Source organism: Poromitra crassiceps, assembly GCF_964638095.1.
Source record: "Poromitra crassiceps genome assembly, chromosome: 15".
In the NCBI taxonomy this organism is placed as follows: Eukaryota; Metazoa; Chordata; class Actinopteri; order Beryciformes; family Melamphaidae; genus Poromitra; species Poromitra crassiceps.
This window is the reverse complement of record NC_139634.1, coordinates 19665543-19686500: the sequence shown is the minus strand read 5'-3', so window position 1 is coordinate 19686500 and position 20958 is coordinate 19665543. Positions and strand designations below refer to the sequence as shown.

General features: G+C 46.4%; 2 protein-coding genes across 2 annotated transcripts in view; one reads left to right on the top strand and one right to left on the bottom strand.

Annotated features, from left to right (window-relative positions):
* Positions 1 to 20958, top strand: part of macrod1 (mono-ADP ribosylhydrolase 1) — a gene marked incomplete at its 5' end in the record, with an annotated part of 177641 nt that overhangs the window by 29692 nt on the left and 126991 nt on the right. The window lies entirely within an intron of this gene.
* flrt1b (fibronectin leucine rich transmembrane protein 1b) lies at positions 8226 to 10406 on the bottom strand (the record flags this gene model as incomplete). Its single annotated transcript, XM_083651580.1, has 1 exon — positions 8226 to 10406. One exon carries the CDS (start codon positions 10404 to 10406, stop codon positions 8226 to 8228), a length of 2181 nt encoding a protein of 726 aa, XP_083507706.1.

Sequence of the window (20958 nt, the reverse complement as noted above, 5' to 3'; positions counted from 1 at the left end):
AGCAGCTCCTCTGTCTGTGCCTGTGTTTGTTTCTTGGACTTGTATCTTTATGAGGACATTTTCCCCGGTCCTGATGAGATAACTTTCTGATTTGAGTTGGGATTGTACTAGGGATACACGATATGGATTTTTTTCCCCAGCCGATACCGATAACCGATACCTGCTTCTCATGGCCGATACCGATAAGATAACCGATAATTTCACATTCTTCTATTTTTACAAAGAAGTTAATACAGTAACCTGTAGTTTATGCAAACCTGAGAGTAAGAAAGGCTAACATGTAGTAAGCAAAGATGGATGATTTAATATTCCGTAGCTCTCTGACCTAACCAAATCTAACTGACATCACTATTGTGAACACAACAAAACAGTTCTCATTCTTCAAATGTATTTTTAATATTTATTTTTTCTAGTAAAGTACATAAAATCACAAACATACTTTGGCTTTTATAGAGCATTTTGTCTAAGAATTCAAATTAAATGGAAAAGTAGAATTGACTGGAGCACACGAAATCACTGGCAAACAAATTTAATAAGGTGCAAAAACTGAAGAAGACGCTGCTCGCATCCAAGCGTTAGTTTTTGCACCTTATTAAATTTGTTTGCCAGTGATTTTGTGTGCTCCAGCCAATTCGACTTTTCCAGTATTCTGTCCTCGTCTGAGAGCACCGATCTCCCATTGTGGAGGGGCTGTAGTGCAAGAGATTCCTTCTACATTCAAATGAAATGCTTTGGCATAATCTGTCAAATCACACATGTCAATGTATTAAGTAGTAAAGTGCATCACTCAATAGAGAAATAAAAGCTTTTATAGAAGCGAAAGCTGCTTAGTCTGCAGACAAAACGCAGTGACAAAAAGCCATATACTGTAATATAATAATAATAATAAACATGGGTTTTATATAGCGCTTTTCTAGGACTCAAAGACGCTTTACAAACAAAGAAACACTAAAGGGGCGGGGACGACGTAAGTGCAACAGACAATGGACAAACACGACACAGGCACACAGGGATAGGCAGGGGGAGCTAGGAGAAGGCAGAGGAGAAGAGATGGGTTTTGAGGCGGGATTGGAAGATGGTGAGGGAGTCTGATTCTCTAATGTCTGGGGGGAGAGAGTTCCAGAGCTTGGGAGCTGCCCTGGAGAAAGCTCTGTTGCCGAAACTGCGGAGGTTGGATTTGGGGGTGGAGAGAAGGCCGGCAGAGGTGGATCGGAGGGAACGGGAGGGTTGGTAGGGGGAGAGGAGGTTGATGAGATATGGGGGGGCCAGTTGGTGGAGAGCTTTGTAAGTGATGACGAGGATTTTGTAGGTGATCCGGGAGGAGATGGGAAGCCAGTGGAGTTGTTGAAGGAGTGGGGTGATGTGGTGCCAGGATTTGGTCTGGGTGAGGAGACGGGCGGCTGCGTTTTGGACCAGTTGGAGTTTATTGATGAGGGTGGAGGAGTTGACTGTAGTAGACTGGCCCGGGCCCCTATGTAATTTTTTGCTTAAAGGCATCCAAAGGAATTTCCCCTGTAAACAACTCATTTTCTATAGATATTGTTGAGTGTAGCTTTGTCTGGGCGGAGCTACACTCTCAGCCCAGACGGGGCGGAGCATTCTCAGTGGGCCCTTCTGATAAACCCATTTTAAAAGTCGCAACTGTAAAATAGCTTATATATCCCCTATCCTATCCAAAAACACAATTTGTTACTTATTGATCCAAGTAATATGTGTAAGAAAGCATAGAGTGAAGCCACTTTACAGACAAGCTTGTTCTGAACAAGAAGGGAAAAAAAGGTTGCCAGTCATGTTCAAATGTTTCAGCACCAAGTACAGCGAGCGGCGCTCTATACATGCATCGACTGATGAACGGTTCAGCACCACCGTCGATGGACAGCGACAGGCTGTCTGTCCATTGGCAGCCTGTCTGCCCCTGTCAGAGTATATAAGCTGAAACCAACACATCACCCCTGTCAGAGTATATAAGCTGAAACCAACACCCCTGTCAGAGTATATAAGCTGAAACCAACACATCTGTCAGAGTATATAGGCTGAAAGCACCACATCACACACCAACCAACACACCACCCTGCCTGGACAGTAGCATAGATGTATCATTAAACAGTGACCTACTGATATTTAAGCAGCACAACTGATAGGCTATTTCATAACCATGGTCGCGGCACCATGGATTTGACCAATCATTTGCTCAAACCCGCCAAATTAATACAGTTTGACATTCAGTGATGTTGAAGGCCCATACGGCCACACGACAACAAACTACAAGTAGGCTATTGCAAGCCTGCACAATAACCAAGCACACACGGCCGAGGTAAGTAAAAAAAAAACCCCAACAGAAGCTGAGTTCGTACCTGCAGTGTGAGAGTGATTGGAGGAGAGGGGGGCGGGGGGGCTCTGCCCTCATCTCAGGAGCAGCAGTTTCCATAGGCCTAACGTTACATCATTATCTTGATCCACTTCCATCCCTGACGGTAACACTCTATTTGGATAGTCCGCCTACAGACAGTCTAGAGCAATGGTGCCCAATTTGGGGCCCGCGGGCCAAGTTTGGCCCGCGCTCTGTTTGTTTTGGCCCGCCACGGATTTGGGGGGAAAAATGCAAAAAAAAAAAAAAAAAAAAAAATTGTATGCCAGGCCAGGCCTGAGTGTGAGAGCAATTAAATCAATAGACAATAACATTGGTGTGTTTAAAATGAGATATTCCACTAAATATGGCTAAAACAGATTCAAACATGCAAAAAAGGCAAAAAATAAACTTTTTTATTTGCGATGGGGGGCCCTCCTAAGAGCTTTGCTCTATATTGAAATGTTATTTTAGATTTAGAATGTTAATTTTCTATAAAACACAATACATTTTAATGTAATTCCACAACATTTATTTTTGGCCCTCGGCCCTCCACCCAGATTGAGTTTTGGCCCTTCATGGGAAAGAATTTGGGCACCCCTGGTCTAGAGTATTTCAACAGTTATTTGACACATTACACTAGGTGTAGGTGTGTGGGACGGGAAGCAAACAGAATCTGTTTGCTGAATCTCAACTAATAAAACGTTATTAAAACAACATCTACAGAGACAGCCAAACAGTTGAACTGTTGAATGTTAACTAATTTCAGCTAATAAACTGCCGAAATGTTACAAATACTCTGTAGACTCTCGTCTCCCTTCAATGAGCACGACTTGTCCCCTCCCCCCCCCCCCCCCATTTTAACACAGACAAAATGTCGCTAGCTATCTTGTCAAAAAGACAATACAACACTTTGGGCCCGGGAAAATGGAGTCAGAGTGGCGGGGGTCCGATAAGGGAGTACTACAGGTGGAATCAACAACAAAACAAAACATGCCACAGTGCCAAGCTGGCGCTCTGTGCTGCAGAACCCCCTTGAGCTAGCAGTGATTGGCTGGTCTCTGGGGGCCCGTCTGGAGGCTTGTCTCCGCTCTACAGAAAAGGTACGCGTGCACACAGATGTGTTTCATGTTTTTAGACTGACTTTATTGTATTTGTTTTTGCAAGCAAGAAGACACACAAACAAACTTTATTCAAGCTATCTCACTAAACAACAAAAATGCGTGATCAGTCGGGCAGATTGTGGCCAAAGGTGGGCCCATTTGTAACTGGAGAGAACGGTGGGCCCGGCGCGGTTAGAGCCGATAATCGTCTATCATTTAATTGTCGGAATAATACAAAATAATATACATTTCCCATTATCAGCTGATAATTTATTGGCCCCATATACGTAGTATATTGTGCATCCCTAATAGGGAGCACATGTGAGATAAGGATAAGGGTGTGGGGTTTGGAAATAAATACAAGTTTATGTTTTGAGTGCGTGTGGGCGAGCCTGTGTGGGTTTGTTTTCTTGTGCACTTATGAGTGAGCCAATATTTTGCCAATGTAGTATATTGCAGTTGTCTGTTTATGTCTTTCTTTCTTTCTTTCTTTCTTTCTTTCTTTCTCCCTCTGCGCCCTTGACCATGATGTGAGTTCAACCCGCAGTGTGTGTGGAGGGAGATCTGAACGTGTGAGCGGTCTTACAATCACAATGTATCTCATTGCTCTCACAGTCACCTTGAAATGTACTGTGTATGGCTGCGTGCAATTCAAGGAAGATGTTGACCTTTTGGCGAATACGCTTATACAGCGCGGGCAAACGCTCTTGACACACTTAACAGTGCAACGTCGCTTTGCATAGTCTCACCGCCTCTGCTACCGCCCATATTGGTGCGCACTGTTAAGTTGATCAAAGAGAAGTCATAAATAATAATAAATATAAATATAAATATATATAATATAAATAAATATAAATAATGCACTGATTAACAAGGCAAGGCATCACATGGACATATTTAGCTAAAAAGCTGTAGATACCCTCAATTGTACCTGTTAAAATAAACAATGCATGTTTGAGTTGTTCAACCTTTTTAGTCATATAATTGATTTCAGTACATTTCAGTGTCCCAGAGAATAAATGCAGTTGATTGTCCTCCATGTTATTTATTGGAAGCATGTCTGAGGAGTACGCTGCGATTCCATCCCTTTTGTTGCAGTGAATGAACAAAATCCAAACTCAATTAAGTATTAATCAATTCTTTGAGTGTCCATCTTTTTGTTGGGTGTAGAATAATACGAGTGTAATAATTGTGCCATTGGTCTTGAGGCGAGATAATGGACTGCAGCAGTGAATATGGTGCGCATAATGACTCTTACGCACTCAGGGTGTTGTTCAGAGCACAGAGGTGGAGATATAGCGGAGCTGCATTCACATTTAGAGTATGCGTGGGTGCACAGTGCACACACACACACACACACACACACACACACACACACACACACACACACACACACACACACACACACACAGAGCCTATAGACATACGTGCCATAGTGTCTCTGTCTCTCTCGCACATGCGGCATATACAGAGAAGCATTTCTATATAGTACCCAGAACATTTCCTTGACGGACTGTTTCTCCTTCACACGCAGCCGTCGCAAGCAGTTAGTCCAAGATGGACACTTATACACTCCCCCGTTCGTTATATTGATCCATGCTTACACAGGCATTAGCACTCACTTAGAATGAGACGCATGTCTTCACTCAAAGTCAGGAGCACAGAGCATAAACAACACATCCGTACACACACACACACACACACACACACGCACGCATGCACAGTCACTCAATCTGGCTTGGTCATTCACACACACACACACACACACACACACACACACACACACACACACACGCACAGAAACACATGCCAACACAGCTGGCACATCCTTTCCAAATGGTAGAATTGGAGCGTATAGGCGGCGCTGATGTATTCATCCAGTGTGTTTGATTTCACGAGGCCCGCTCTGTCTCGTCATAAATCATATTAATAATGTGAGCTTCACATTGATCTCTTTTAGCCACCACAGTGCATTATTTTATATCTCCAGCTTTTGTTTCTTATTTAATGAAGTCCACGAGCGCACACCCACAAGCACGCACACTCACACACTCACGTACACACAAAAACACACACAAATGAGAAGGCGTGAAACTGCTTTTCCTTTTTAGAAGTCTTTATTCATCTGCGTAGAAAACAAGACGACGGACCCAGTAAATGGAATAACATTTTGCGCCCATTTTTCGGTTTATACATAAGAGTGTTTTCATTATCACTTCTGAGGGCGACATCTTTAAAGGAAAAGGTTTTACTAAACAGCATGAAAGGAGGCTTCGGCGCTCTTCAAAAAAATAGCAAAAAAAAAAAAAAAAAACCCACTGGAGCTGCTCCAAAGAGAAAGGCTCTGCCTAGACCAACTCCCGCCTCTACTGCCCTCTCCTGCCTGGTTATTCTTTATTTTCATCTCTGGCTGTAATTGCTAGTGCTGTATGCATTTCCTTTGAAGTTCCTACTCTTAAGCGATATCAGTGGGTCAGTGGGAGGCATTTGGAAAGCAGATACCACCTTTATTTCCGTGTGTGTGTGTGTGTGTGTGTGTGTGTGTGTGTGTGTGTGTGTGTGTGTGTGTGTGTTGAACTCCACAGTGTTACGGTCAGGATGTGATCCCTGCTAACAGGACCTGGTCTATGTTATAGTATCTAAGGCCTAGTAGTGGAACTGGAGGCCCTGAGTCAACCAACGATTCCCTCAAACAATCGGATCAACTTTTAAATCTCAGCAGTGTGTTCACGTTGAGAATGAATGGTTTGTTATTTTCAAATAGTAGTTAGACTTCAACTTAAACTACCCAAATTTAAACTACACTCTTGTATTTTTTTGTATGTCTCCCCTGAATTACGAGTGAAAACAGTAACAACTATTGATATTTATTTTTTGTGGTTTTTGACAATGCTGTAGAATAGATCTATTGTTATCAAGCGGTTTCAGACAGAGAGCAATTAGCCTGCAATAGTTCTTCTGAACCCCGTCGAAAAATCTGTCACTGCTAAAACAAATTTTCGGTTTATTAAGTTTAACCAGCTTCTTGAAAATTCGAAGTTACTATTATAAGACGTATGATGAGATTACTTTTAGTTCATTTGCAGGAGTAATCGAATCATGAGACCAGCTGCAAAAGAAATAAACCAGATATTAGTCCAGGTTTTTGTCATTTTTCTCATTCTTAGAAGGAGATATTTAATTGCTTTCCTCGGCCACCAGTCATTTGTCTTTTGGACTTTGCACTGGTTTTCCTTTCTGGTATCTTTCTCTGATTGTCTTGCCGTGCCTCTGTTTCTCATATCCACCTACTGACACTCTGATAGCAAGCTACAGTATGTGACATAAACCAGACTGGGGGGTGGGCCCTATCTCACACCCAGCGCAAAGCGCGGTGCAAGTGTCATTGCTAGTTTCTAGCACTCTCAAAGTGTTTTTCTTTGAATTACCACTGGGTCACTGTCTGTTGATGTACTGACCCAGTGGTAATTAAAAGAGACAAAAGTTTTGAGTACCTTCTTTGAGCACTTGTACTGTGCCTTGTGCCGGGTGTAAGATACTGCCTTTATGTTTTAATGAAGATGCAAGGTGGAAACTAGCTAAATATTGTGTCAGTGAATATGTTACGGGCAACACTTGAGCTATTCTTTGGATGATGATGTCACATTATTCTAATTGTCACCTCTCTTCCGCGCTGGCTCCCGTCTCCAACTACCCCCCCCCCCCCCCCCCCCCCCCGCCCATCTCAATCCCACATCTTTTTCTTTTGTCTGCCTCTTTACCGCCTACCGCTGCGTCTGTCACCCGCACCCCCTGCTTTTTCTCACTCATCTTCCTCCATTCTCTCCTCCTCTTCCCTGGCTCTCTGCCCCAAGCCAACACACCTCTCTCCGTCAGCGTCTCCATTCCTCCCATCCATCTATCCATCCATCCATCTCTCTCTCTCTCTCTCTCTCTCTCTCCCCCCCTGTTGTCTCTCATGCTCTCTCTCTCCCCCCCCCTCTCATTAGTTTCCCCATTTGTTTGTGTCTCTCCCGTCTCTGTCACGACTGTTATCACTGCTGTCAGCTCCCTTGGCAAGAACAAAGTCGTCCTCTGCTCACCGCCCCACAAAAGACACCAGAGAAATAAAAGCAAAGAGCGTCAGCCAAAAAAAAGGGGGTGGGAGGAAAAATTAAAAAGGAGGGGGGGGGGGGGGGGAGGAGGGGGCCTAGGAACACATCTTTTCATGTCAACCATGATCCATTGTCATCTGTGGGTTATAACTACCATCGATTTCTCTCTCTGTCATCCCTTTATCTATACAGCACCCCAGCTTACAGTTGGTTGGAGGATCTGAGAGCTATCTCTATACACATCAAGTGCCTTCTCCTCATATTATAAATATATCACCTGCTAAATCAGCTAAGCCTAGTATATCCACCTCAAATAAGTTACTGTGTATTATTATGAGCTGAGAAGAACAGTAGGTTTGAAAAGACATTGAGATATCCAAAAGAGAAAACATAACCATTTATAACCATAAGTAGCATTGAAACACGGGTCTACTGTATAATGTAATATACAGTAGAATATTATAATATAGTAGGACTGACTTACTGCTGTCACTCAATAGCAATGTCCAATCAACATAGCTGAAATCAGTCTTTTCTACTTAGCAAACCAATCAGAATTGAACCAGCAGAGGCACAGAGGGTACTTTGGAAACCAAGGACAAAATGGCCACTGGCCTAGGGGTCGTCATCCTTACAAATGGCGCCTGGCAACGGTGGCATAGGGAGCATGTCCCTGTGTCATCACGTGTAGGCATAGTCTATGTCGGGGATGCCACCCTCTCGGTAACCGCGGTTAGTGCCGTAACCGACATGGTGGTGACCGGTTTGGCTGAGGATGGTGCCGTTGAGGCTGCCCGCCCCGTGGCTGCTCCGGTAGGTCCCGTTGGCGTGGGAGGAGGAGGTGGTGGAGGGGAAAATGGTGTGGATGTAGGTGACATCCTCCAGCTTGGGCTGCAGGGGCTGATGGGCCATGGCTGTCATCTGGAAGCCTGCGGGAGGGGCCCTGATCTCTAAGATAGAAGTGTCCTTCTTGGTGCCCGACTCCACGTAGTCATCATAATGTTTTCCACCTCGACTCCTGCCGTACGAGCCGGAGTCTCCCGACATGTAACCCGCCCTCTGTCCATACCAGCAGAAGATGCCGAAGATCAACAGCAGGCTGACCAATGCCGTGGCTCCCCCTATGATCCCAGCCAGTGGCAGGGCTGTTATCTCGGAGTCCTGCCCGTCCTTATCTGACCCCGCCCCTCCTGTGCTGACCACAGCCTCTCCTGTCTCTATTTGAGCGCAGGCCGGGGCCGAGTCTTTACTGTCCGTGTCCATGCTGCTAGCCCGAGACGAGCCCGCACTGGCGCCCCCTATGGAGGGGTCCTGACGTAGCGGCAAGAGGCAGATGAGGTAATGAGAGCGAGGGGTGAGCTGGGTAAGGAGGTACTGCTGCCTCTCTCCAGGAACCAGGGTCTCTGTGATGGAGCCCAGGGCCGCGCTGCTGCCCAGCCTCAGCCACGACAGGCGGAAGGAGGGCGCTGGCTGCGGGCACAGCCAGGTCACCAGCACACTGTCCGGGGAGAGAGGTTTTACAGTCAGCTCCAGGGCCTCCCCGGATACCTGCCCCCCTTCCCCCGGAGGCAGAGGCATCACCAGGCCTGGCCGCTTGGCCCGCAGGGTGAAGAGGGAACCTTGGGTGGGGACCAGGAGGAAGTTGGTGGTGGCGCTGCCGTGGGGGCCCGGGGGCACTGCTTGACCCCCTCCTCCACCATCTCCACCTCTTTCTGCCCCCACCCCAGCACTGGGCCCAGCAGGGGGGCCCTCACACTGCTCCATCAGCCCGGTCAGCTCTCTGAGAGCCTGGCCCCGTACAGCCTCGGGCCCTTGGCACATCAGACCCCTAACTGTCACCGCTGAGCCCCGGCCATGCAGCCAGGCATGGAGCCAGCGAAGGTTGCAGCCACAGTACCAGGGGTTTCCTCGCAGCAGCAGCAGCTCCAGGCCCTCTGTGTCCTTCAGAAGACCCCGCGGGAGGCTGGTCAGGTTGTTCCCTGACAGGTCCAGCCTCTGCAACCGCCGCATGCCATCTAGCGCCCCCCTCGGCATGTGGGTCATTCCGTTGTCCTGCAAATGGAGTCGCATGAGGTGCGCCGAAGGCAGGTTGACAGGTGGCGCCTGCAGGGCATTCCGGACCAGTGAAAGCTCCGTCAAGTTGGAGAGACGGGAGAAGGTGTCATCTGCGATGCGTGTGTTGGCCAGCAGGTTCCCATCCAGGACCAGGCGTCGCAGGGAGGCGAGCCCTCGGAAGGCATGCGTGGGTATGGTGCTGATCCGGTTGTCGTCCAGTCGCAGCTCTTCCAAGGATGCTGGCAGGCCTGCAGGGATGCTGGACAGGTGGTTGCGAGAGAGAAACAGCAGCCGCAGCCGCGGAGTCCCAGAAAACGCTCGCTCCTGGATGCTAACTGTGGATATGGAGTTATCGTCCAGGTGTAAACGTTCTAGCAACGGTAACTTGGCCAGGGAGGAGCGCGGTAACGTTCGTATATTGTTGTCCTGCAAGTGGAGCTCCCGTAACGAAGGCGGGAGGTGTATAGGGAATTCATCCAACTGGTTGGCATACAGATAAACCACCCGTATGGAACTGCTGCGTTCCAGTGAGGGAGGCAGCCCGGCGTTGCTCAGCCGGTTGCTCTGCAGGTAGAGGATGGCAGCCGTGAGCGGGAGAGGAGGGATGATGCTGAGGCCGCGGTCGTTGCAGTAGACAAAACCCTCATCGCAGCGGCACACCAAGGGGCACACGGCGCCCTCCTCCACGTCCCCAGTCTCCATGGCAATTGCCGCCGCCGCCAGCTCCAGCATCTCAGCCAGTAAGGTGAGGCACAGGAGGAGCAGGAAGAGCCAATCGCGGAGCTCAGCAAGACTCTCAGCCGCCATGGTGTTCTGGAGATCCTGGTGGAAAGACAGGGAACACGGGAGAAACGAGTTAAATCCAGAAGCAAAGCAAAGCTCACTGATTCTAAAGTAAAGGGAAGAACGACTCATTACACTAACAAGGAAAACAAAGGCGAGAAGAACTCTGGCAGAAGGAGAGAATGGCACTGGAACAGTTATTGCAAGGCAAACCACACATAGGCCTAGTTACATACATGTGCATAATTGCTTTGGTAGAGTGCTGTATTTTCCACATGTTGTTTAGAGTGATGTTTTATCTGATAATAGATTAGGGGATTGAATAGTTTGTAGTTGACATAGTTTAGAGGAGGCTGTCTGATATTATATGGGTCAGTCTGGCCAAGCAGAATAAAAACGGACAGTTTGAGAGAGAGAGAGAGAGAGAGAGAGAGAGAGAGAGAGAGAGAGAGAGAGAGAGAGAGAGAGAGGTGGAGTGAGTGGACGAGGGAGATTACAAGAATCAGAGAAAGCAAGGGGTGACAGAGATGGAGAAAATTGGACAGGGGAAAGAAAATCAAAGAGGGGGTATTTTTTCCCCGGGGAGATTAAGTCAAATGGAGTGAGTGAGATGGAACTAAAATGGCGGAGAGAGTGGGGAGAAGGAAATCAGATTAATTGCCTGCAGTGTTGTTGATAGCCTGGAAGACAACAGAAGTAGCAAACTTGTTGGCTGCCCTGAGTCGAACCTTCAACTGAAATCACTAATGGCAATCATGTGAATGGGCTTCTAGAAATGCAGGTCTTCACGAGTTCCTGTACAGTCAGCAAGAACAGGAGTCAGATTGAGGTTAGGAATAAAACACACACACACAAACAAACACACACACACGCACATACGCATGCACACACACACACGCACACACACAAGCAAATGTACCTTATACACAAAGTGTACACATGAACACAAGGTCTCAGTACAAGATGACATGTATAATTCATGTGTTCACTTCCAGTTGTTGTTCGTGAAATTTGTATAAATTATTCAGGGAAACGGTCCCGAAATCCCAAGGAATGTTTCAGCTCGATGTTTTACAGAGAGGCATTTTTCATAAACATTAATACGTTCCTCGGTCGACGTTTTATGGCTTGTCTTCTAGCTAGCGGCATCCTTGACACCGACATCAATAACGCAAATTTACAATTCAGATAAATAAAGTGATCTCCGGGCACCCACATGCACGGTGCTGCTCTATATATAGAATATGAAGAATGTGCTGTAGTGAAAGTTGTGACTGTGACATTGTGGCACACTCTCTTTTGGGTAGCGCGGCGGCCCGGGGCTGGGAAGTGTGCCCTGACATGAAATGCCTGACGTGATTTGACAGCACATTTGATAAACAAATCCTCCCAAGGCAAGTTTTTCTCTCCCCCCCCGTGTGCACACGCATGCCTGTGTGTGTGTGTGTGAACTCCATACTCCATGCAAAATTGCCCCTTGGCTGCAGTCAAAATCCATGCAAAGCAAACAAGAGATGGAAACAATAGAAGAGACTGAGAGGGAGGGAGGGAGGGAGGGAGGGAGGGGGGGAGGGAGGGAGGGAGGGAGGCGAGCAGACAGATGGAGAGTTGGACAGTCAGTCAGAGGAGGAGAGGGGAAACGACTTCCTGGCAGTGAGGAGGCGAGTCAGTATCAGCTGAGTTAGCTGTGAAAAAGAGGGATGGCTCCAGAGAGTTGTTTTGGGCTGTCTTTATGTTTTCTGTGCGATAGGTGTATAAATAGCTACGTTATGTATACCTGCACATTGGTGTGTATAAATAGCTACGTTATGTATACCTGCACATTGGTGTGTAGGGATCGCGATCGAGAACCCGCTATAAATGGGTTTCGATCGATAATTTCTCGAAAGCGAAAATCAGTAAGGTCTGAGCTTATCGATAGTGCCTGTCTCGAGAGCTGAGGGCCATGTCATTTACTTCAAATCACTGGTGCTCAAACATACATTGATTAAAGTGTTTGAATTCAATTGAATTGCCTGACAAGTTATCCATCGTTAACTAAATAAAGAAGACTTGAATTACCTCACCTCACAGTTAAGCAATAAAAGCAATACCAGTTCTGTTAAGAATTTATTGTCTCGTCGTCTTGCCACCAAATAATATACAATTATTGATAAAGACTTGGATCGTTAAGGAGTCTCGAAAATGGTATCGATAGAAATGAACAATCCCCATCCCTATTCTTGTGCTTGTGCCGCTGTGTGTGAGCTCATCTCCTCTCCAAGCTCAAGACAAGCAGTGTTCTGATACATCTGGGTGAAAAAGAGCGGTTATATCTGTCGATATTATGTGCATGTAGACGCATGCAATTCTGCATGGAGCCATTTCATTTCTGGAAACTATTTCCAAGCATTGCCAGCAATTGAGAGAAAGAGAGAGAGAGGAACACACACACACACACACACACACACACACACACACACACACACACACACACACACACACACACACACACACACACACACACACACACACACACACACACACACAAGAGTCAAGGTGGGAGCTGAGGCCATATTGGGAATGCTGTAGGAATATCAACTAGCATATGATTCAGTGCCATACTACCCCCTGTTCCCTTTCATAAACATTCCTTTGGCACAAACATGCATGTGTGTGTGTGTGTGTGTGTGTGTGTGTGTGTGCGTGCGTGTGCGTGCGTGTTTTGCCTGCTTGCCAAGTTTTCCTATCGATGCGTCCTCTTAGGCCTGGGTATCAATACTCGATACGTTTTAAAGGTATTGGCTGAAATAAACCAGTACCAAGTAGTAGTAGCCTATCAAAACTTATCCAATCAAACGATATATCAGCAGTCATATTGGTATCGGCCGATGTTAGTCATTTTTTAACATATCGGCATTGGTCCGATGTTGCAATGTTAATATCGGTTATCGGCATGAGCCAAAATTTTCACATTGAGAGGAAACAATGTGGTAAATCTCTGATCTATGGGCTTTTCCAAATGTTTTGGAAATAAAGAAATGCATTTCTTTTTCAAATTCATAGTGTTTACATCTGTTTTTCAGTGTGTAATTTTTTTATTATCATAGAAACTTGTTTTTATACAGATCATATCGACATCGGTAAATATCGGTTATCGGCCATAACAACAATGTTAATATCGGTATCGGCCAAAATTGAAGTACTCTAATGCAGTCCTTCCCAAAGACTGGATCAGGATACACAGGCAGGAGATTTTATTTGAGTCACCAAATACATTAGCAGAATTTCTTCCATAGTCTTATTTAAAATGATAAATGTGATATTGTTTTACTGATTAGAGGGGAAAAAACAGAGCCTGTTAACTCTGCCTAAATGCACTTATTTTGTCTCACTTATAAAGTGTTTAACGTGTGTATATGTTTTCAATAACACCTGCATAAAATGAAATTGTGATTTATCAAACGTATATCTGTTTGAAATGGCTGGTTTACCTATTCAAGATAATTTAAGATCATGTGGAAGGACTGGCAATCAAAATGGTCAGGTATGTTCATTTATGCACAAATTCACTCTTCTGACGACTTATAGATAAGACCTGTTGTGATTTATAGATAAGGCCTGTTGTGAATTGGGTTGTGATGGTTTGTCATAAAAATAAATAAAAAAGTTGGTTTGTGAGACACTGCTGTATTGGTATCGGTATCGCTTTAAGGCTACTGGTATTGGTACTGGTATCGTCATTTTTAAACGATACCCAGGCCTACGTCCTCTTAATGATCCTTACATTTTCTGTCTGCTCCCTCCCTCGCTCGTTCTCTCACTTTCTCCAACTGTTGCCCTGTCTCTCTCTCTCCGTCTTTATCTCTCCCATGCTATCTCGCCCGCCCCCGCCCAGCACCGCCTCCTTTCCTTTCAATACTCTTTCATTATATCCACTCTCAGGTTTGTTGACATAAGTGTCCATGCAATCGTCCTCCCCCGTCTCTCTCTCCTTTTCTAATCCTCTTTTATCATCTCCTCTCCACTCATTTGTTCATTCCCTCGTTCCGTTCCTACACATCCAGATTGGACCAATCGCCCCCGGCTCTGTCCTCCTGCTCAGGCCTCCTCTTCACCTCTCCTCTCCTCCTCACCTCTCCCCTCCTCTCCTCTCCTCCTCACCTCTCTCCTCCTCTCCCCTCCCCTATTCTCCTCCTCAACTCTCCTCTCCCCTGCTCCACCTCTCCCCTCTCCTCATCTCCCCTTCTCTCCTCCTTACCTCTCCTCTCCTCCTCACCTCTCTTCTTCTCCCCTCCTCCTCACCTCTTCTCACCTCTCCTCTCTCCCCTCCTCCTCACCTCTCATTTCTCCTCTCCCCTTCTCTCTCCTCCTCCTCACCTCTCCTCTCCCCTTCTCTCCTCTCCTCTCCTCCCCTCTCTTCCTCCTCACCTCCTCCTTACGGCTCGTGCACATCTACAATGGCAAAATCGCTTTTCCGCCTCGTCGCAGCATTTTGTGGCCGTGGAAACCAGCTTCCAGCTTGGAGCTGTAGCCTGTAGAAACGTTTTCAGGTCGAGGTACACAGGAGGGTGGGGGGACGAAATGTGTAGGAAGAGCTGTCATTGGGTAGCTTTAACGAAAGGTCCCGCCCTAGTCCCGCCCCGTGAGCGTGAAGTCGCTCGGAGACAAGCCGCCTCTAGTCTGCGACAGCGAAATGCTGGGCGGTTCCAGCGGCAGGGGGCGCGAGGTTGAAATGGACCAATCAGACGCGGAAATAGAGCAAGACAGCCTATCAAGATGCAGCGTCAAAGAGGCTTTCACAGGAGGTATGTCGCCGAGCGTTTCATGGTGTGCACGAGCCGTTACCCTCCTCTCCCCTTCCTCACCTCTCCCGTCTCCTCCTCTCCTCTCCTCCTCACCTCTTCCCACCTCTCCGCTCTCCTCCTCTCTCCTCCTCTCCTCTCCTCCTCACCTCTCTCCTCCTCTCCCCTCCCCTACTCTCCTCCTCAACTCTCCTCTCCTCTGCTCCACACCTCTCCTCCTCTCCCCTCCTCCCCTCTCCTCATCTCCCCTTCTCTCCTCCTTACCTCTCCTCCTCACCTCTCCTCTTCTCCCCTCCTCCTCTCCTCCTCACCTCTCCCCTTCTCTCTCCTCCTCCTTACCTCTCCTCTCCTCCTCACCTCTCCCCTTCTCTCCTCTCCTCCTCACCTCTCCTCTTCTCCCCTCCTCCTCTCCTCCTCACCTCCTTTCCCCTTCTCTCCTCACCTCTCCTCCTCCCCTCTCCTCCTCCCCTCTCCTCCTCCTTACCCTCCTCTCTTCCTCACCTCTCCTCTTCCCTCCTCTCCTCCTTGCCTCACATCTCTCCTCCTCTCCCCTCCCCTACTCTCCTCCTCAACTCTCCTCTCCCCTGCTCCACACCTCTCCCCTCCTCCCCTCTCCTCATCTCCCCTTCTCTCCTCCTTACCTCTCCTCTCCTCCTCACCTCTCCTCTTCTCCCCTCCTCCTCACCTCTCCTCACCTCTCCTCTCTCCCCTCCTCCTCACCTCTCCTCTCCTCCTCACCTCTCCTCTCCCCTTCTCTCCTCTCCTCACCTCTCCTCCTCCCCTCTCCTCCTCCCATCTCCTCCTCCTCACCTCCTCCTTACCCTCCTCTCTTCCTCACCTCTCCTCTCCCCTCCTCTCCTCCTTTCCCCTTCCTCACCTCTCCCGTCTCCTCCTCTCCCCTCTCCTCCTCACCTCTCCTCCTCTCTCCTCCCCACCTCTCCGCTCTCCTCCTCTCCTCTCCTCCCTGGTGACTAACTATGTTTCTCTTTTTCATTTAGATTTCAACCCCCCACCTCTTCTTTTCCCCCACTCATTCCCTCTCCCTCTCGGCCTCAGCTTTCTTGCCTTCCCTCGTCCTTTGTGGTATTTTCTCCACACATTTCAATCATGTTCTGAAATAAAAGCCTTTGTTGGAGCGGCGCTCGTCAATCTGGTGAATGCAGAGAGAATGTATGTGCGTGCGTGTGTGTGTGTGTGTGTGTGTGTGTGCGTGTGCATACGTGCGTGTGTGTGTGTGTGCATGGATAAAAGGTTGAATTGATGCGGGGCGTGTGTGAGTGCTGAGTGCTTGCTAACCTGCTCGGTCTCGATGCCTTCTCACGTCCGCTACAGCTTCGGTGCTGTTGGATCAAGGCTTGGTGCAGAGGAGTATTTGTGTGTGTGTGTGTGTGTGTGTGTGTGTGTGTGTGTGTGTGTGTGTGTGTGTGTGTGATGTGTGTGTGATGGAGGCTGTGGCAATGGATCTCTGTGCGTGTTAGAGCACTCTCCCGGTCCTCTTCCAGCGTTTCAGAAACGTAGCCTGGTTCCCTGGGGCCGCCGTATCTCCCTCAGCTTGGGTGAATGATGATGAGGATGGTGATAGCCTGTACTCCAGGGCTCCAAGAGGAGTAACGCCAGCATGGCTCAAAGCCGTCTCGCCACCCACATTTGTGTGTTTGTGTGTTTCCCACTGCCGAGCTCTCTCTCTCTCTCTCTGTCTGGGTAAAGCTCTCTCTCTCTCTCTGTCTGTCTGTCTGGGTAAAGGGCTTTTAGGCCTGCCAACTCAAGTCATCTTCAGCGGGCGTTCAGGGGCCTTATTCTGAAAGCAGCGCTCCACACCTAACGACAGTCAGAAGATGTTGAGGGCTCAAGGCTTCGTCTTGGAAGTCAAAAGCAATCCTGGATACTCATGCAAGCACCAGGTCATGCAGGAAAAAAACACTACTGTGCTGTGTTACACTTCTTTTCAATAGGCAGGTCGTGGCTTTAATTAAGAAAATTAGCCACAGCTTTCAACATACATTTCACAGTTCAGTGAGGGTAATGAGTTGGGTTGGAGGCTATGATGGAGAGCTTTGCCAGTAGGGTGTGGTGTGGTGAAGGACAGCAGGGTTCAGGGAGAAAACCGTAAAAAAAAAGAAATCAAGGTCTCTGGTGCGGCAATGGGTTCTCTGTCCTTCCCTCTCTATTTCTGTCTCACTCCCCACTGTTAAATGTTTGATCAGTCTCTCTCCACTTCACAGAGATCGTCTTCAGAGGCAGCAAAGCCAGCTGAGCGCGAGCGTGCGCGTGTGTGTACTCCGCTCTGAGGAGAACGATGCTTGCCCGTCACGTGGCTCAGCGCAGGGAGTCCTCAGCTGTCCAGGAAGCTAAAGATGCGTCTCACTGGCGTTTGGTCCAGTAGGACAGCTGGCCGAGCGTTAGAGAGCGCCACCCTGTGGAGAGAGCAGATGAGATCAGCGTTAGCATGAGCAATTTGCGGTACAAGCCAGGGTATGGTAATGTATGTTATATCTCATGGCTAAAACAGGGTATCTGAGAATTTTACAACTACTAAAATCCAATATTGTGAGCCATGAGTGATACATCCGAAATCTAAACAACAAAGTGTTCACATTGAAGGATGTAAGATGGAGGAAAAAATGCATCTGTAAATGTTTCATCCGTTGACGTCAAACTAAAGGGCTAGATCAGAAGTCATGGTCGGAGCCCTCGCACTAGGTGCCGTAGGGCTGCGCCAGCGTGCAGCTCCCCAAAAATGTGACTCGACGCAGCTGATGTGAACACGCATCTACATGTACATATTATAATGTAGATGACAACAGGAGAGAGTGAAAACTGTGACAAAGTATATGCACTACATTCTCTCCTTGGGCTAACTTCTAGTCATTGAAATCCTAGTGAAATCACACAATTGACTCATTTTGCTGGGGGCTCCCCTGCGACCCCCTCGTCACGCTGACATTCGAGTATATGCCGTCGGGAACGCCCCAAGTGGAGGCTGACGTTGTGCCATGTTTCCAGCTTGAGTCTGTATTTGGCCTAGGGAACATCATGGATTGGATGGTGATGCTAATCAGCCAGTGAGTAAAGCATGTTGTTGGCAGCATGTGTTGCTGATGATCATGACATGACAGCAAGCCGTTGAAGCAATTCACTTGACTGCTTTTCAAACTTTCACCTTGGCTGTTGAATGAAATTCCTGTGTAGGAAGGAATCATTCAGCATTTCACATCTAACAAGGCTGAGTGCATCAAATGTAGTCTAAACTATTTTATTGAACTCCATAATGAGGATATATAAAGAAACTGAAGCTGACATGCAGCCTGGAAATATTTCAATAAATTGCATTTGGTTGACTGACATACTGCAGACTGACAGCCATATGTCTCCAGAAAGTCTTAAAAACAGACTGGTTTTCTCATTAACAGCCATGTATTCTTCTGGAACCATGAGTTGGGAATTAGAAGCTCACTTTTATTTACTTTCAGTTCAAATAAACAAAAGTTAACGGCAAAAGTTATATCCAGTCTTCAGAGTTCATTATAAGTTTTGAGACTTCACTCACAAAGCTAATATTCTCTTGTTTAGCTAATCGGGATGATATTGTTAAATAAACCAGAGAATAGAAATATTTCAAGAAATCACTTGCATTTTTCAGTCTTCTCACAAATGAATCATTATCTTACTACTTCAACAATTCTAGTGCAAATTTAATCAAATATTAGCACAGCTGCTCATATGCAATTAGTTTATTGCAAGAAATAAAACAGTGCTTTTAAATTGAGGTAGCCATTACTGCATAAATGATGACAACTCGAGTGCTTCTTTTGTATTTTCTTTTTTTAATAGCAGCTTTCTGGAAGTGTCACTAAAATATAATGTTGGACTTTAGTGTTGGCACAGTATGGAATACTAAACAGTACAGGCTAAATATTTATCCCCGTCAGAATGGGTATACCTTTTAAAATTAAGTACCTCGTGAAACTACTTCCTGAAGGTCAAGGGTGCATATGCACAGCGCTGAGCTCCCCTCGGACACAAGCCTCCTATTAAGGCTAACTCCATGTTTTACTCTATATCTGTTTTTTTTCCCTCCACACGAAGCTTTCATTAACCGCCAGGCGCTAAGTGCCCCAATCCTGTGTGCCATATCAAACCCCTCAGTGAACATTGGCTTTAGAAATATAACGTTTTTATCAAGCATACTGAGTGTACAGAGACAGATTCATCAAGGCCATTAACTGCTCCACCGCTCGCATTCGCCAGTTCACTTCATCCCAGACTAAGTAGACTACATAGCCGACCGAGAAATTATCATGCAGTTTGCTTAAACACAAATAGAGACAAATAGATGCATACACATTTTCATTTACAGAGGGCATGCGCTACTGTATAGCTGAGAAAAACAGGCTAAACTGCCGTGTGTGGGCAAGAGTGTGTACTGTATGTGTCGAACCTCCTAAAAATTGTGCGCCATATATAATAAACTTGTGATTTGTATGTGTGTGTGTGTGTGTGTGGGTGTGTGATGTGTATATGTGTGATTGGTTTGGTGTTTTAAATGAGTCCACAAATGGAAAGGAATGTGGTAAACTGGGTGTGCAGTTTAGCGGGGTAGTTAGGTGGTTGGTGTCTGGTGACATAAAGTGTCCTTTTATAAAACAGCCCAGCTTGATAGCCAGTTTGTGGCATAGTAAACAAATTTATATGTCCAGAGTGCGGCTAACATGTAATTATACTGGACAGAATGCTAAATAGACAGAAATGGCAAAACTAGATGTATGCATGCTTGGTGCTGTATGGCATTTTACATTCTGAAACGCTGCGGCCATTATCCCTCCATCCATTTGTAATGCATTGATAAATATTTCAAGACTATACAATCCTCAAATGTGTTAGTATTTTGGAGGCTAAGGCCTTAATATAGCCATTATGTCTCATGCTTTTGTGTGCTTTTCTTTGATCAATAGTAATTTATTAGGATTAAGTGTCACTTTGGCCAACAGTTGATCTCTCAGTTTGAAACAAGGTCCTCCTCTGTTATAATATCTGGTCTAAAACCTGCATTATTATCTGCACTCCTTTTAGCACAGGCTACCCAAGGCAAAATGTCTGGCTGCATTTTACAGGATGTGAATATTGAACATCCCACAGCATTTCCACAGCCCAGCGTCATTGCCCATTAGACACCAATTTGTGAAGCTGTTTCTGTATCATGTCGAGGCTGTCCTCAAAATTCTTTGCGATGGGTTTTGGGTGATACGTCTAGCTAAGGGAGTGGGACGGCCCGGAGACTGCAGAGCAAATAGGTAGCATTAGGGAGAATGTATGATGAGAAGACAGGAGGTACTGTAGGCAAGAGCTAGGCAGGTTGGAAGGGACTCTTTCTCACGATTGTATTTAAGTGCATTGTTGGGGTGCTTGTAATTCTCTGGATTATAGTATTAGTAATATATATATAATATATATAGTAAATTATATTAGAGATACAGTATTACATATATGCATGGGCAATATATCCATGGACTGCATTTATTATATTACGTTGTCTCTATTGTCTTTTTTGTTGTTGTATATTATGTACATTACTTTTATTTTATTTCTGTTCCTATTTTCTTTTACTACCTTGACACATACTTGACTTCTGTAGTCCACCATTTGCTGCTGTGGCACCTGGATTTCCCCAAGGGGATCCATGAAGTGTGATCTTATCTTATCTTACTGTAAACATCACACTTATTACTAGACTACATTTACAGTGCTGTATCTAACACCTGCCAGCACTGTTTACCTTGAAGAAACAGATTTCA